The 15,771-nt window shown below is 35.5% G+C and overlaps 4 protein-coding genes across 4 annotated transcripts; 2 read left to right on the top strand and 2 right to left on the bottom strand.

The window, feature by feature from the left end:
- Window positions 1–800: 800 nt before the first annotated feature.
- On the top strand, window positions 801–4,784 carry LOC145066423 (LOW protein: exocyst complex component-like protein). Its single transcript, XM_079013668.1, has 7 exons — window positions 801–1,079; window positions 1,996–2,090; window positions 2,205–3,195; window positions 3,287–3,802; window positions 3,875–4,066; window positions 4,138–4,274; window positions 4,378–4,784. Exons 1-7 carry the CDS (start codon window positions 984–986, stop codon window positions 4,664–4,666), a joined length of 2,316 nt encoding a protein of 771 aa, XP_078869794.1. The 5' UTR covers window positions 801–983; the 3' UTR covers window positions 4,667–4,784.
- Window positions 4,785–5,595: 811 nt separating this feature from the next.
- LOC145065405 (FKBP-like peptidyl-prolyl cis-trans isomerase family protein) lies at window positions 5,596–6,808 on the top strand. The gene is made up of 4 exons (XM_079012403.1): window positions 5,596–5,990; window positions 6,099–6,221; window positions 6,304–6,420; window positions 6,586–6,808. The coding sequence occupies exons 1-4, from the start codon at window positions 5,652–5,654 to the stop codon at window positions 6,706–6,708; spliced, it is 702 nt and encodes a 233-aa protein (XP_078868529.1). The 5' UTR covers window positions 5,596–5,651; the 3' UTR covers window positions 6,709–6,808.
- Window positions 6,809–6,929: 121 nt separating this feature from the next.
- Window positions 6,930–9,105, bottom strand: LOC145065403 (transcription termination factor MTEF18, mitochondrial-like). Its single transcript, XM_079012401.1, has 2 exons — window positions 8,948–9,105; window positions 6,930–8,820 (listed from the first exon to the last, which is right to left on the bottom strand). The coding sequence occupies exon 2, from the start codon at window positions 8,789–8,791 to the stop codon at window positions 7,028–7,030; it is 1,764 nt and encodes a 587-aa protein (XP_078868527.1). The 5' UTR covers window positions 8,792–8,820; window positions 8,948–9,105; the 3' UTR covers window positions 6,930–7,027.
- Window positions 9,106–9,595: 490 nt separating this feature from the next.
- Window positions 9,596–11,629, bottom strand: LOC145065404 (uncharacterized). The gene is made up of 3 exons (XM_079012402.1): window positions 11,250–11,629; window positions 10,726–11,128; window positions 9,596–10,465 (listed from the first exon to the last, which is right to left on the bottom strand). The coding sequence occupies exons 2-3, from the start codon at window positions 11,104–11,106 to the stop codon at window positions 9,671–9,673; spliced, it is 1,176 nt and encodes a 391-aa protein (XP_078868528.1). The 5' UTR covers window positions 11,107–11,128; window positions 11,250–11,629; the 3' UTR covers window positions 9,596–9,670.
- Window positions 11,630–15,771: the final 4,142 nt, after the last annotated feature.

Genomic DNA, 15,771 nt, shown 5'->3' with positions numbered 1-15,771 from the left:
TTTACATACTAAATAGATAACTGGATAAAAGTTAAATTTGGTTTCATAGAAATATTGGATGGAAGAAAACTAAAACTTTAGTAGTAAAAAACCTTCACATATATTGGTTGTAGGATCTAATTAACTTTTATTATATAGCAACATATGACATAGTTATTGGTTCATGTTTTATTTATGTTTGAAAATCACAAAAATGGACTAGTTTGTACATATTTGTCTCATTTTAAAAATAAGAAAGATATGGTAAAAAAAAATAGTACAGAAAAATAAATAAATGTTTTTCAAAACCACATAAATGATAAATTTGAAGTTTATTTTATAATAATTTGATAATATGATAGGTTCACAATTTATTTTTTCTTTGATTTTCCATGAGTATCGCGATCACTATTCCGGGTTTCCGGTTTCACTTCCGGGTTGCTAGCTATTTCTGGGTCTAATACACAATTCCGGTTTCAATTATCAATTTTCAGTTCCAATCGGTTCCATACCCATTTTATTCGGTCTGATACCCGGAACCGAACCGGAACCGGTTCCTATATACCGGTCCAATTCCCGGTTTTTATAATCTATCAATTCCGGTTTTCGGGTTTTCCGGGTCCTGGTCATCAGGCCCGAGTTGGACCCACTTTCATCCCTGATCTAGACAACGAAATAGTTATTAGGACAAAATAGTTATTTTTATATTAATTTGAAATAAAATTTATTACTATTTCTTAATTAATAGTAACAATATATTTATTTACAACAAAAATACAAATCATATCGAAAAAACAATAGCATACAATACATGATCCCGTAAATTGTTGGGTAAATGGTCGGGTTCGAGAGAAAAGACCTAAGTCCATTCCATGGACCATTGGAACCGAAAGTTGAAATCGAAAGCTGCAGAAAAGAAAAGCATCAGTAAAGTTACAACAGCCGTTGTGGAGTAGGAGTGTAGGACGCAACTGAAGTTGAGTTTCGTCAAAACAGAACTGGAAATGGACAGCAGCGAAGAAGAAGACGATTTCCCATCTATTGAATCGGTCACTCCACAATCCAAGATCGACACCGTCTTTCAATCTAAAACCGAAAAGGTATCAAATCCTTGTCTGTGAATCATTATCCTTACATATTTTCAACTTTTTTTAAATGTTTCCTTGTAAGTTCACAATCTGTTAGAATTGTTACAGTCGAATGCGTTACAACGACAAAAGGAAACCTAAAAACGGAGAAATCTTATGTTAATACTTGAATTGTGAGTAAATTTAGGCTTTAATTTTAGAAGCCTCGAGTTGATTCTGATCGTAGGATGATTACATTATATTTATGCATCATTATTGTATCTCAAGCGCAATCATTTTTGAAGGATTAATAGTTCTTATGCGTATATATGTGAAGCTCTGTGCAGATTTGTGAAATCCTTTGGCATTCTACTGATTGAGTTTCCTACTAAATTTCTGATTTTTGCAATCTTAAATGTTTTTATAAATATGTAAAACTTCCTTTAGGAGTTTAAGAGGCAAGTAGGTATCACATTTGTGCAACACTTAAAGGTGGTACTCCTCAATGACAGAAGTAGGATATGTATATATTCAAGAATCATGGTAAAGTTAAACGATGAATTTCTCTGTATTTTTTAATATGAAGATGAATCACATGGCATTTTAGTTTATAAACAGATCATATCTTATTTTCAGACTACCACTTGTAAGATCCAAGTTCTTCTGAACTCTTAGCATTTTCAGTTATTAATCCATCTAGGAAACAACACATTATTAATTGCATGGAAACAAATCTGATCAAGCTGAATAGCTTTTGGTGAGGTTGATGCTTAAATTGTAAACAAGGTTTCAAATCTTTGCTGAATTACTCAGTTCAAGTATGTTACATGTATGAAAAATTAATTTTTTTAAGTAATAATTGTTTGTTTTGTGAATGTTTACAGTTTGAAATCTACATGTTTCTTTATACAGTTTTGTAATTGGCTACATTTTTTTCTTTTATTTGCAGGGCATTAGAAAGCTCTGTTTTGAGCTTCTTGATTTGAAGGATGCAGTAGAGAATCTATGTGGCAACACTCAATCCAAATACTTAGCTTTTCTGAGGTAATATTCCCTCACTTCCCTTTTGTTTCTCTCCTTTTCCCTTTTATCTTAAACACATCTTAACATAAATTCCAAATCATTTAAGCATTTATTCTAATTACCACTTATTTAAAGGTTATCCGATGAGGTTGTGGAAATGGAGCATGAACTCAACGACCTAAGAAAGAACATCTCTGCACAAGGAATCCTCGTACAAGACTTACTAAGTGGGGTCCACCATGAACTGAGTGAATGGAGTAAAGCCAACAACACTGAGAAACCTCAAAAAGACACCGAATTCGACTTCCCAAATGAATCACAAGATGAAAAAAGATCATCTTTAGAAAATATAGACCTTCTTCTAGCTGAACATAAAGTAGAAGAAGCCATAGAAGCAATAGAAACAGAAGAAAGAAAACACCCTGACCTTAAAACCTCATCTGATTCATTATCCAATGAATTTTCAAAACGAAAATCTTTAATTGAAAATCAACTTGTTGACATCATCGAACAAACCGATTTAAAAGTAGCAGTTTTGGGTCTACTAAAGCTAGGAAAAGGTCCTCTTGCACATAATCTTTTTCTCAAATCAAAAGCTGCCCGACTTCAAAAAAGTATCCAAATCTTTCTCCCATCCTGCCCGTGCTACCCGGAAACATTTCCGGCCACTTTATCCAACATTATCTTTTCCACAATCTCATCAACAACCAAAGAAATGGGAACAATATTTGGAGATGATTTACTCTACAACAACCGACTTGTTCAATGGGCAGAAAGGGAAATTGAATTATTTGTGAAATTGGTTAAAGAAAACGCCCCTTCTTCAGAAACTGTTTCAGCTTTACATGCTGCAAGTGTTTGTGTTCAGGCTAGTTTGAATCACTGCTCAGTGTTGGAATCACAAGGGCTAAAGTTGTCAAAAGTGCTTTTAGTGCTTTTGGAGCCTTACATTGAAGAGGTTCTTGAATTGAATTTTAGAAGAGCAAGAAAATTAGTTTTTGATTTTTCAGGAAATGATGAGATGTTGCCATTGTCACCTCGCCTTGCCTCTCCTTTGTCTACTTTTGCTATATCTTCTGATGGAATGCTTGTTGATAGTGGGACCCGTTTCATCTTCATGGTCAAAGTGAGTTGACTTGATTTGAATGCAAGAAATATCAATGTACTTTCACTGATTTGTTTATTATAGAAATTTACTTTCATTGTATTTTTTACAGGATATAGTGGAGCAACTAACGCGCCTAGTCATCTTACACTTTGGAGGAAATATTTTAACAAGAATTCTAAAACTTTTTGATCAATACATGGATGAACTGATAAAAGCTTTACCTGAACCTTCTGAAGATGACAGTTTAGTGGAGTTAAAAGAAGCTGTACCTTTTAAAGCTGAAACAGATTCCCAACAACTTGCCCTTTTGGGAACTGCATTCACCATTGCAGAAGAGCTGTTACCGATGGTTATGTCAAGAATATGGAGTGTTTTAAACGAAAGCAAGGAAGCAGGAAATGACAATACTGCCCCTCTGTTGAATAATGCAATAGATTATAAGGACTGGAGAAAGCAGCTTCAGCATTCACTGGATAAGCTTAGAGATCATTTCTGTAGACAATATGTGTTGAATTTTATATATTCGAGAGATGGGAAAACACGCCCTGATGCAAATATTTATTTATGTGGTGAAGGTGATGATCTTAATTGGAATTCTGATCCTTTGCCTTCCTTGCCCTTCCAGGTAATTTTGTAATTAATGGAAACATTTTTGTCACATTCTTTTGAGTTGTGGTGTTAACATGGATTTATGCAGGCATTATTTGGAAAGCTGCAGCAGTTAGCAACAGTTGCTGGAGATGTGTTACTTGGGAAAGAAAAGATACAGAAAGTGTTGCTTGCAAGGCTAACTGAAACTGTTGTGATGTGGGTGATGTCTAATGAAGAGGATTTTTGGGGTGTTTTAGAAAATGAAGTGGCAAAACTTCAACCACAAGGATTGCAACAGGTAACTAGTTAAGGGCTAAATGCAAGAAATAGCAAAAGAAATAACTAATTCTACATTTTTTTTTCTTGTAGTTGATTCTTGATATGCATTTTACTGTTGAAATTGCGCGTTTTGCTGGTTACCCTTCAAGAAATGTGCACCAAATGGCATCATCTATAATTGCTCGTGCTATCAGAACATTCTCAGGCAGAGGTCTAAACCAACAAAGGTAATAAGGGTATATAAGTAATTTTACTTTGAAAAATATACCCAGTTATTGTAAGTGCATTGCTATTTCTTGCATACAACCCTAATTTTTTTAATCTCACCAGTGCACTGCCTGAGGATGAATGGTTTGTTGAAACTGCAAAGGCTGCAATAAACAAACTGTTGATGGGAGGTGATGGATCTGATACTTCTGAAATCGATGAAGACCATATAATCTTACATGATGATGAGGATGATGATGATGAAGATGATGATGAGTTACATGATGAAGTGATCTCAGATTCTGATGGATCTCCATCTTCTTTGTCCACAATTACAACATCCGAGTCGTTTGCTTCTGCAGAAAGTCAAATGTTGGATAGTCTCTCGGACTTTACAGATCCTGAATCATGAATTATTTAGTGATGTCTAGGATTAGAATTTGAAGTTTGAGTGTAATATTTTACTAAAAGTAAGTTGTGGTTTAATTTGGAAATTCCATGGTAGCAAGTTATTATGCTCTTTCATAGAACACATCTCATTAAGGCTATTTTCATTTATGCGAACCAGGAGGGCATTAATGTCTTTTGTAGAAGCAAGAGATTGAGAGTGAGTGCATGTCCCAACTCTTTCCTCATTTTTTGGTAGGATAAATAATTGCACTTATTATCCCATTGACATGGTCAAATAGATACAAAACATACTACTATATGTTCGATTCTCTCTCATGTAAGACTCAGGATGTTTAAAATGTGTTTTTTATATGCGATAAAGACAACTAAGAGAATATACAAACTTCTAGTGCTATTTTCTATGTTAGTTGCATTTGCTAGAAATCAAGAGCAATTATATGTCCCATCTTAACACTCCAAAATAGAGTGGTTTCAGATTTATATCTCACAAGCTTCAACCTTAAGATGACATGTCGTTCAAAAAATAATGTGAATATCATGTTAAATAATTTGGATATTGGTAAAACATCACATTCCATGTTATGAAAACATAATAAACTCTAATATTCAAATTAATATATTTGAAAAGAAGTCACAAGATAGATGTGCATTTCACAAAATATAGTGGTCTCTGGTTTAAATCTCACAAGCTTCAATCTTAAGAACTCTAAATGCCTTGGCATTAAATATTAATGGGTGGTTATTGCATATTTTAAGTATAAAATTAGGTATCATAGATATGCATTTCACATCATATTATCCTATATTGACAATTTGACATTAAAACTTTTTGAAAAAATACTGGTAGATGCATATTTGTTGTTATCTTAACAATAAAGTTCATCTTCAATGCAATTTGGATTTGATAAAGGGCTAAATAGTAAATAAATATCTGGTGCGAAGTCAAACAAAAATGTGGAAGAACCACACACGCAAAGAAGGAAAGGATGATGCTAAGCTTCGGCGCGTCTACGTCATCTTTCCGTCTTCCTCAAACCGTGACGTTCTGTACTTACAGCAACTCTCATCATCCGACCACCACACACGGTGGTGAATCGCATCCGGTGGTAACAAGACGGACTTTATCTCTTCTCGCAACAGCAACGGCGACGGTGACCGCTGCAGCGTTTTCAGTTCCAATTTTGTTTTGCGACTCTTCCGTTCGTTGCTCAGAATCCGCCGCCGCCGCAGCTACTCCTCAATTCTCCGAACTACCTGAATCTGGAGGTGTGAAGGCGCTGGATCTTCGAATTGGTGATGGCGATTCTCCCGTCAATGGCGATCAGGTTTCACTTTTCACTTTGTTTTATTTATTTATTTATTTATTTATTTTTTCTGAATTCATTCCGAGATTTTTTTTTTCTTTTCAAACTGCTTATAAAGTTCCTACACAGGTTGCGATTCATTACTACGGACGATTAGCTGCTAAGCAGGGATGGCGGTTTGATTCAACATACGACCACAAAGATGAAACCGGTGAACCACTTCCCTTCATCTTCACTGTTGGTTCAGGCAAAGTAAGTATCAGTCGATTTCTCTTTCTATTTGATTCTGTTCGATTACTTGTGATTTCAACAGTGATTTGTTAACCTAATTCAGGTGATAGCAGGGATTGAAGCAGCTGTTAGATCCATGAAAGCGGGAGGTATTCGTCGTGTCATCATCCCCCCATCAGAAGGATATCAAAACATGTCTCAGGAGCCCGTTCCACCAGATGTAAGCTTTCCAAACCCATAATAGCAATATACTTACATTTCTTTTACATCTCTACTTTGTTATTATTATAAGTAGAAATAAAATACATTGCTATTATTGATAAAAAAAAATGTAAGTATGTTGACTTATTTATCTTTTTTTTTTTTGTTATTTTTTTGTTTAAAGTTTTTTGATAGGCAAAGGCTGTTCACTACCATTTTTAATCCTACACGCCTTGCAAATGGAGAAGGCTCTACCTTGGGGATTCTCATTTTTGACATTGAACTTGTCAATGTAAAGCACCTTTAAATTGGCGAGTCTCGTTGTAATTTAGTTTGAAAATTGTATATTTATGTATATTCCTGCTAAGTTCAGGGAGCATTTTGTTAAAAAACTGTATATTTGTGTATACGTAAGTTTCAATGTGTAGACGTAGGTTTCAATATGTGGTATATAGATATAAAGGACATCCATGAAAAGAATGTTATGTTACTGGTAAAAAAAATCATAGATATACAATCAACAAACCATGAGAAAATAAGCAAATATTATTGGATTGGAGCGGAATAAATACTTTAAAATGCCATATAAAAGTACAAAAACAAAACAAGTGTCTTAATCTTAAATATCATCTCGAATTCAATGAATTTTTCAAACTCTCCCATGTAAAAACACCTTCAGGATGAATATGAACAAAATATTTCACAAATCTCGCATCTGAACACGCCAAAATAGTGCTCAAAGACAGCTTCGGCTTCGCAGCACCTCTCTCCAAAAGCCACAAATACATTGAAAATCTTAAATTAATCCTCTGAATATCATAACACAAATACGAGGGAAATGCCACTACAGCTTCCAATGGATACCCTAATCGATTCTGCAAACAATCAATCTTTTTCTCAAGTAAATCTTTTGTCTGATTTAATACTGAAGGTGCCCTTTTGATCATACTGGAGACCACATTATAATCAAGTCCAGCTTCCACTAAACAATCAAATCTTTCCTGTAATTGACTCCCTCTACCCCTAAACTTTCTAAGAGCTTTCGATAATTCATCAGAGTTTTCAATGTACCCCAATCTCAACAAAAAGTTTTTCCTTTCCACAATCGTGTTAGAATCTTGGTTATCGATTGTTTTACTATTACTACCCAAAGTCACCAGTTTCATAGGATCTTTCTTGATTGCTTGACATAATTCATCTTGTTGTAGCTTCAAACTGTTCATTACAGTAATCGGACATTTTAAAGAAGTGGACCCGAGAATTTCCATATGGGTAGTCACGATTCCCGCGATTCTTTCTGTTTCCATTCCGATTTCGGTTAAAAAACAGACAGCTGTCCATAGATTCTTGGCACATTTTGATGATAGAATTTGGGGGTTTTTCAAGAAAAGGTCGTATATTTGGTTCATTTTGAGCCCTAGTTTAAGTAATTGTGCTACAAGGATGTAAATTTGTTTACCTGAGCCTTCAAAGAGTAATGCAGGGTTACCTGTGAATAAAATTTCCATCTGTTTATCGTTGTATCCCACTTGAACAAGAAAACTCATGGTGTCCAGCATTCTGTCCCAATTCAAAGTTGTTCTTTCAGAGATATTAGTACCAATCCATTCACTTCCAAATCCAAATCTTTTGAGCTTTTCAAGAACAACAAGAAAGTTATTATCAGTAAGTCCAACTAAAAGTGAAGGGCAGCATGTTACGAGTTTGATAACAGTTGATTTACTCAATCCCAATTCCTCATAGGATTTAAGTTTCTTCAGTAATACTCCATGCTCGTATTCGAATATCTCTTTTGTTTCCTTATACATTTTGCCAATTTTGATTCTGGGAATCCCGTAGCCACAAAGAGCATGGAAATTGTCAAGTAGAAGAGAATCATCTCCCAAAAAGATTAATGATTTGGGAAGTAATGATGGGTACTCAGAAGGGGGTAGACCTAAACTCTCCAAGAAAGGTTCGAATTCATTGATGGGATTATACCGAAAGTACTTTGATAATGCTCGTGATACATCTTGATCGTTGTCAACCACTGATAGCAGGTTTTGGATGAAATTAGGGGAGTTCTTGCTGATGTGTTCTGCATCGGTGAAATGGAAGCCTCGAGTGAAATGTAGATAATCAAAAAGTGCAGTTTGTGCCTCTGTTCTTACCACCCGTGAAATTCGATTTCCATTGACAGGAGCTTGTGATGGATGTGAACAAACGACGCTAGCTTTTACTCGAATTGTGGGTTCTGATATGCAAAAGTGTCGTCTTTTGAATGATACGAAAGATAGCCCGGTTCCGGTACAGGCATTTTTACAAACAGTTGGTGAGCAAAGCAGATGATGCAGTTCAGAAATCATGTCGGAGTTCCAAATTCGACGATTACTTATCCCGCGAATCAGCATAGCAAAGTTCACACTACCCAGAAATAATTCTGTAAAAGAACAAGAGGGTATTCACAAATTTATTCAATGTCTAGCTTTCTCATATGGGTTTTGAGTTAAAAAGTAGGCAAATTCAAATTAATAGAGCACAAAAGCAGTGGAATCAAGATCACTTACATGACATTTTGTTTCTTCAGTTGAATCTCGAAAGTAATGCCCATTAGATTGCGTAATCTGATGAGGTGAGAAGAGTTGCGATGGAGGATTCTCCTAAAGCCCTTCTTTAGGGGTTTTTTTCGGCTTATATACTAAAATTACGCACGCACCCTCTACATTATGGCTTACTTTAAAAGACCCCTTTATAAAAACCAAATTTTGTATTGGACCCCTAACGTTTCTTAATTCACATTATGACACTAAAAGATTTTCTTTTGAAAACTCATTTGTATTTGTTTGTTGATTATTTTCTACTTTTATTCAAAATAAGTGTGATATGGATTACATTACAAACTCATATAATTATAAAACTAATTGGAAAATATAAAACTAATAAAATATAAATCATAAAATTCAAATAACATTTAATTAAAAAAAAATAACAAGACTAATATATAACATCAACATTAAAAAAAATACCATAGGTGTTGGATATGTAGGCATTTGTATTTTGCAATATGTTTCACTTATCAACATTCCAATTTCCATACAACTTTACCATTCTACACTATATTTAATCATTTATTAAAAGCAAATTGATAAATGCTTCAATTTTTTAGATTCTCATTGTCCATGTCTTGTATATTTTCCCAAAAGAAACAAACACCCGACAAGAAAATTTACGATCATACATTCACCTTTGATTTTTTTCAACAAAGTCAACCGCACCAAAAGAAAATAGCTTCACCGAGTGTATTCATTATAACAATCATCACTTATAACAGAAACAAATCTCTCAAGCCATGGCAGCTGGTCAAGGTCCTTGATAGTGTTATCAAGATACGAGCCGCCATCATCTGGCGGCAAAGATGGTGGTTCGTGGTGGTCACCAAGGCTAAAACCACCACCTGCAAGAAATCTTTGAATCAATGCAAGTTGTGATCTTTCTTGATCAGAATAAGCATCCGTCATGTTTGAAAGTGAACCAAAAGACTCCCATGCCCATTCCTCAAACTGCTGTGAAGGGTTGGAAGGAGTAGTTGGGGCGAGGGTATTTTCGTCATTTTCTTCTTCTTCTTCTTCCTCTTCCTCTTCCTCTTCACCCCATATTGCACATTCACTTGCATCCATCTCCTCTAACAATGTGTACAAGGCAACGGGAAGAAACACTTTGCATTCAAGGGTAGAAATGTAATTCCTACAGTTCGGGATTGGGCACCTAATGGGAACCTCAAATGACCGAACTTTTTCATCAACATGTGCTTTCATACAACAAGAACAGAATTTATGTGAACATTTCAATGTGATCATCATGGGTGTTGGTTTATCTTCACAACAAAGTACACAATTTTCAACCGTTTGATCATCTATGGTATCATGAACAATCCCGATTGCCACTTTTGCTAGATGCAAAGGGTACTTGAGATTGACATCATGAACATGTTTTAGAACAAAATGTTCAAGATTTTCAACATGTTCAAGTATTTTTTGCTTCAATGCCATGAGAAGTGGATTCTTGAGGGTAGAATCATTTGTAATCTGCCAAAAAAACATGGGTTAGATGCGGAAATAGCAATCTACTTTCAATGATTTGTTTATCATTGCTTCCAATTATAGCACTGTACTTTGAAAAATCTATAAACTGTTGCAATGTTATCCAAATACACAACAAATTTCTTTGTTATAATTGGGTAGATTTTTCAAAAAATAATGTCCTTAAGAAAAAAGTTATAGGTACAACGCTATAATTGGGGAGATTTTTCAAAAGCAGTTGTTCTTAGGTAAAAGAATCTGCTCACCTGATCAAATAAGTTCTGGGAATCGGTAAACGCATATACCCTTTTGATGTTATGTCGAATTGCTTCAGATAAACCATCCATTAAAGCTAAATATTCAGCTACTTCTTCAACGACAAAGAATTCAAGTCTTTTCTGAACATGAATCGAAGGAAGCTTGTTAGGTCGTTCCATGATCACTCCAATTCCAGAAACCCCCGATTCATTTCCAGGCTTTGAAATCGATACACCCTTGAAGAACATTCGAACCGAAAATTCATCAAGCTCGTAATCACCATTCTTTGACTCCAATTCCGCAATTTCTTCAAGTTTCTCCTCATCTGAACAACAACTTCGAAATTCATCTTCATCATCTTCGAATTTCGACACAATTTTATCCTCCATTTCCAGCTGTCAAGTTCGAATTCTGTGAAATGTAAACAGAATCAATCAAAGCAAGTGTAATGATCAGTAACATGGAAAGGATATAGGATTTGAAAACATATAAAATTTTAGAAAGAAGGTGAAGTAAAGTGAAGCTTCCATACATGTGTAATGATGGATTTGGTACTGAATTCATAAACAAATCGTTAATCGTTCGCTGAAGAATAATTTTTTTATCTGATTCACAGCAAAGCACTGGACTCGGATAATCTGTTTATAATAAGAACCCTAATCTGACAAAATCTGTTGCTTGTGGCTACACACAGACCACTTTTACTGTATAATCATAATAAAACCCCACAAAGAATAAACAAATCAGAAAGTTCAAAATCCGATTTCTCGCGCTGGGGAAAGGAATAGAATCCTCGATTACTGTTAGAGTTTTGGCGTAACATGGAAGCGAAATGATATGCTCCATTTTTTTATGGATATGAATATTTACTTCCATACAGCTCATGTATATAAATCGCAATATCTTATCTCATTCATGTGAAAATAAGTGAGCTCAAATTGTGTCTTGTAATCGAAGTATTAAATTTGTAGCGAATACTGGAAAAAAAATAATTAGCAAATTTAATTAAAAAGAAAAAGAAACGATAGTGACCTCGCCCTAACATATACCAAAAAATCCTCCTTAATAAATGAAGGTTTTTTTTTGTCACATGTCAATCTCTCATGAGTTTTGACACTTGTCATTTTATGGTATTTTTTATTAGATGTTTTTTCCATTTGTCATTTTCTTATTTTGTTTTTATTTTTTCTTAATTAATACATCATATTTACACCTCAGTTAATGATTATCTTAATTGAAAATAACCAATAAATTACAATATTAATACTCATATAGTATTTAATATGTTTCCTTTTAAATTGAATTTTTTAATTTTAAATTTCAAATTTAAATAAAATTTTGTTTAAACTTTTATATTTAATTTTTTATTTATCAAACTCGTATAACATACGGGTTTCACACCTAGTACCTATATATTTTAAAGCTAAATCAATTATTTATGAGAGAAAATAAAGGACAACTCGAGTCTTTTTTTCCTTATGTTTTGCAAAGATATAGTCGGATGAGTTTTCTTAGGATATGAGTTGGGTTGTTTGTTTTTACCACGCTTAGACATTAGATTTTGCAGACTTTTTTTTTAAGACTACAAACCCAAAAAGTGAAGATGGTATACCTAAAACAATCTGTGCGTCTTATTTTTTGCGTAGATATGGACCAGAGTCTTCAAATCTTTTCAGACATCTTCTAGTCTAAAAAACATATATATCTTTTTTTTAAACTTAGATTTATTCCAATTTTATCTATTATAAACAATTTTTAATAAAAAAACGTTACTATACTAAAAAAAATTGACGACACAATCATGACATTTTTGATAAATTTATAAATAAAAATTTAATTACAATAAGGTCGTTGGAACTATTTATATAGACATGAAAAAAAAATCTTAATATTATCTTATATTTTTTATGCCAAATTTTATAAAACATTATTTAATATAGTATTATTCATTTCTTAGGAAAAACATTTATGCTAAATTTTTAATTGATTTAATTGAAAAGGTAAAATAAAAATTTAGAAAATTTTCATTTAGTTTAGTTATAACTTTACGACCATAATTTGTTGGTTTTTATAAAATATATACGTTAATCCGTACCATTTTATTTTTACTTTTTATATAATAATACATAAAAGTTGATCCACATATTAATTATCTATAATGAAGTAATTAAATTATTGAAAAACTCTTTTAAGTTTTTTTAATAAGTTTAATTAGATTTTAGTTTACTCTAACAGCCTGAAGATGTTAAAAAACAAAAAGTCTTCTTTTTTCATACTACAAACGTTTGATCCACCTCTTTTACTGCAGATGTGGTCCGCAAAACTGCAGACATTTTACCTCAGAAAAAACAAATAGCGCCTTAAAGTAGGCGGAGTGGCATCGGTGAGACTAGGCAAAAGCCCACGCCAACTCGACATGCTGAGTTCGGTGGCCAAAATTGGTAACATCTAGCCAATGAGAGAGAGAGAGTGTGTGAGCCATTTATCAATTTCAAAACACTATTCATTTTTTACCCATCTTTTGACATTTTTTTTAATTCAAAATTTACCCTTCTTTTCAACCTACGTAAATATCATTCACTACCATACATAATTCCAAACTCAACCACAATTCCAACCTCAATCTCAATCCCAACCTCAAATGCAATTCCAATCTCAAGTCCAATCACAAATGAAAAATGACTTCAATTTTATTATCTTCCCAACTCGCCATTCCAATTCCAATTCCAAACCCAAACCTAATTCCAAACTCAATCACAACTCGAAGTTGTACCCAAAATGGATTCTGATATGGAAGCGACTCGGCCAGAACCTAATAAAACAGGAAAAACACCTCTCAAGCAATGGACGACGGTGAAAGAAACGGTGTTGGATCGTGCGTAGGTAGATGTTTCGAAAGATCCGAGGGTCGGTGTTGTGACATGCTCTTGATGGAAATAGAATGCTAGATGATTGATAGGACCTCGATGTTTTTCCTGAGAACACAACACAGAAAGATCGTTAAAGGACATCCGGGTGTTCACCCAGGATGTCGCTCCGACGATTAATTTAGTTTTCCCGAGAGAGAGAGAGTTTTATGGTAAATTTAGTGAGGAAGAAGACGGATCCTTTCCTTCAGCTGGAAGAGATCCTTTTATACCTGTTTACTAATAGATCGTAGGGACCTTGTCCAGTGAGTGTCATACGTGGCCTCCTCTCACTGGGAGTATTATGCCCACGCTAACTAACTGCCAGGTGACATTAGTTATGGGTGTCACCTAGTCTTTTTGTCACGCCCTAATTGGTCGTGAGTGAATGAGAAGATCACGGGGAATATTCTTTCCTCGTGAGGGAAAGTGAACTGTCACCCCAATGTTGGCTCACTTGGGCCAAGGCCAGGTCTTCGCCAGGGTTCTGGCGTGATAACGTCTCAGTTATGCTTTTCGTTATATTTAATGTGGCCGTACAAGGTAACGTTAACAAGTCCCTTAGGCCAGTAGGCTTTTGCGTTAATGACATATCAGAGTCATTCTGGTCTACTCACAGACACGTGGCAGGCTGCTACTGATATCGTATGCGGTTGTCAGGGAGAAATCACCGTTCTTCGACAGTTTCATCATGAAACCGTTTACTACCACTTTAGTGGCATTTAAACCTCTGTCATTCCTTGCATTCCCTCCTTACCTTCTGCCTTTCTTTCTTTGTCTTCTTGCCCCAAAGAATCCTTTTAACCTTTTCTTTACACTCTTCAATGGCTACTGCACGTTCCTTGGGATGAGATCTTACTGCCGAGGAGTGGGAATCTTTCCAGTTCTGATTCGGGTTCGTCCCCGAACACGGAGTGCAAATCCCCCTTTCTGATGCATTACTTTACAGCCTTCTCGAGGGCAAAGTCGGTATTCTGATCGCCCTATTTGAAGCGGTTCTATGTTTTCCTACTACATACTTCTTCAATTTGATTATCTGGGAGTATGGGTTTTCCGTGAGAAAGTTGACCCCTATTGCTATAAACAAGATAGTGGGTTTTGAACTTCTCTGTTATGTCCTAGGGCACCTGCCAACTATTCCGACATTCAAGCACTTCTTTAATGCTTCCACTAAGTCGGGGACTCAGACCCTTTTCTTTTCGGCGGGGAGTCCCTAACCTTATTCATGACAAAAAGTCCAAGAAGAACTAGCAGGAGAAGTTTATGTGGGTGAATGACGACCTTGTGGTGCTTAGCTACCGAAGGAATAAGGTGTATGTGGATCATGCTCCAACACTTTTTGGTGCTGATAAAGAAATGGCCGATGACCTGGAGAAGATCAGCATTAATGAAGAGGACTGGATCGACTGATTCTTGGCCACCGGGAGAATGAGCGCCGCTTGGAGGGTTTGAGGGAAAATGCCTGAGTTTTTCGTCGAGAAAGAAGGTACAATGTTTGTCCTTCTGTTTTCTCTTGTCCTCCTCCTCCCCCCCCCTTTTTTTTTCTTTTTAGTTGGAGTAACCCTTGAAAATGGGTAATCTTTACTAACTGTTGTTATCTTTGATCTGTTACCAGGTGTAGAGGAGGTTATATCCATGGAGAAAGCTCTTCAAGGTCTATTCGACGGTGAACTTCAATGTCACGACGTCGATCTTGTAGAGACTCTTCCACCCCCTATTTATGGTCAAGGAATCAAGGCTACCGTCGACTTAGAAGGTACTACTGGTGTCAGCGAGGATCTATACTTGCAGGACGTCATTGTTACTAGCGCGTCTTAGAAAGATCCTGCTCCTTCCGGGTCCCCAAGGAGTCTCCGCCGTGTCAAGAGGCGCTTTACTTTTCTGGAAGCCTCTTCTGATGGTTGTGCCAAGACAGCTAGCGTCGAGCCCCCTTTCCACAAGAAGCGTAATCTGAGTTTCTTGCTAGGGGGTTCCAAGAGTTCCACTCGTGCCCCAGATGGAAGTCCTTTGGAACTGATGGAGGGAGCGCACAACAGGGCAACTGAACCATCCAGTCATTCAGAGGAAGAAAACATCAACATGACCAACCCCGATCCTTCTTTCGGAGGAGATGAGGCAGAGACCGGGCCTTCGACTTCCCAATGTCTT

The sequence above is a fragment of the Lactuca serriola genome, chromosome 8, assembly GCF_051521515.1.
Source record: "Lactuca serriola cultivar US96UC23 chromosome 8, Lser_US96UC23_V15, whole genome shotgun sequence".
In the NCBI taxonomy this organism is placed as follows: domain Eukaryota; kingdom Viridiplantae; phylum Streptophyta; class Magnoliopsida; order Asterales; family Asteraceae; genus Lactuca; species Lactuca serriola.
The sequence above is the reverse complement of the archived record's forward strand: the minus strand, read 5'-3'. Positions and strand labels throughout refer to the sequence as shown.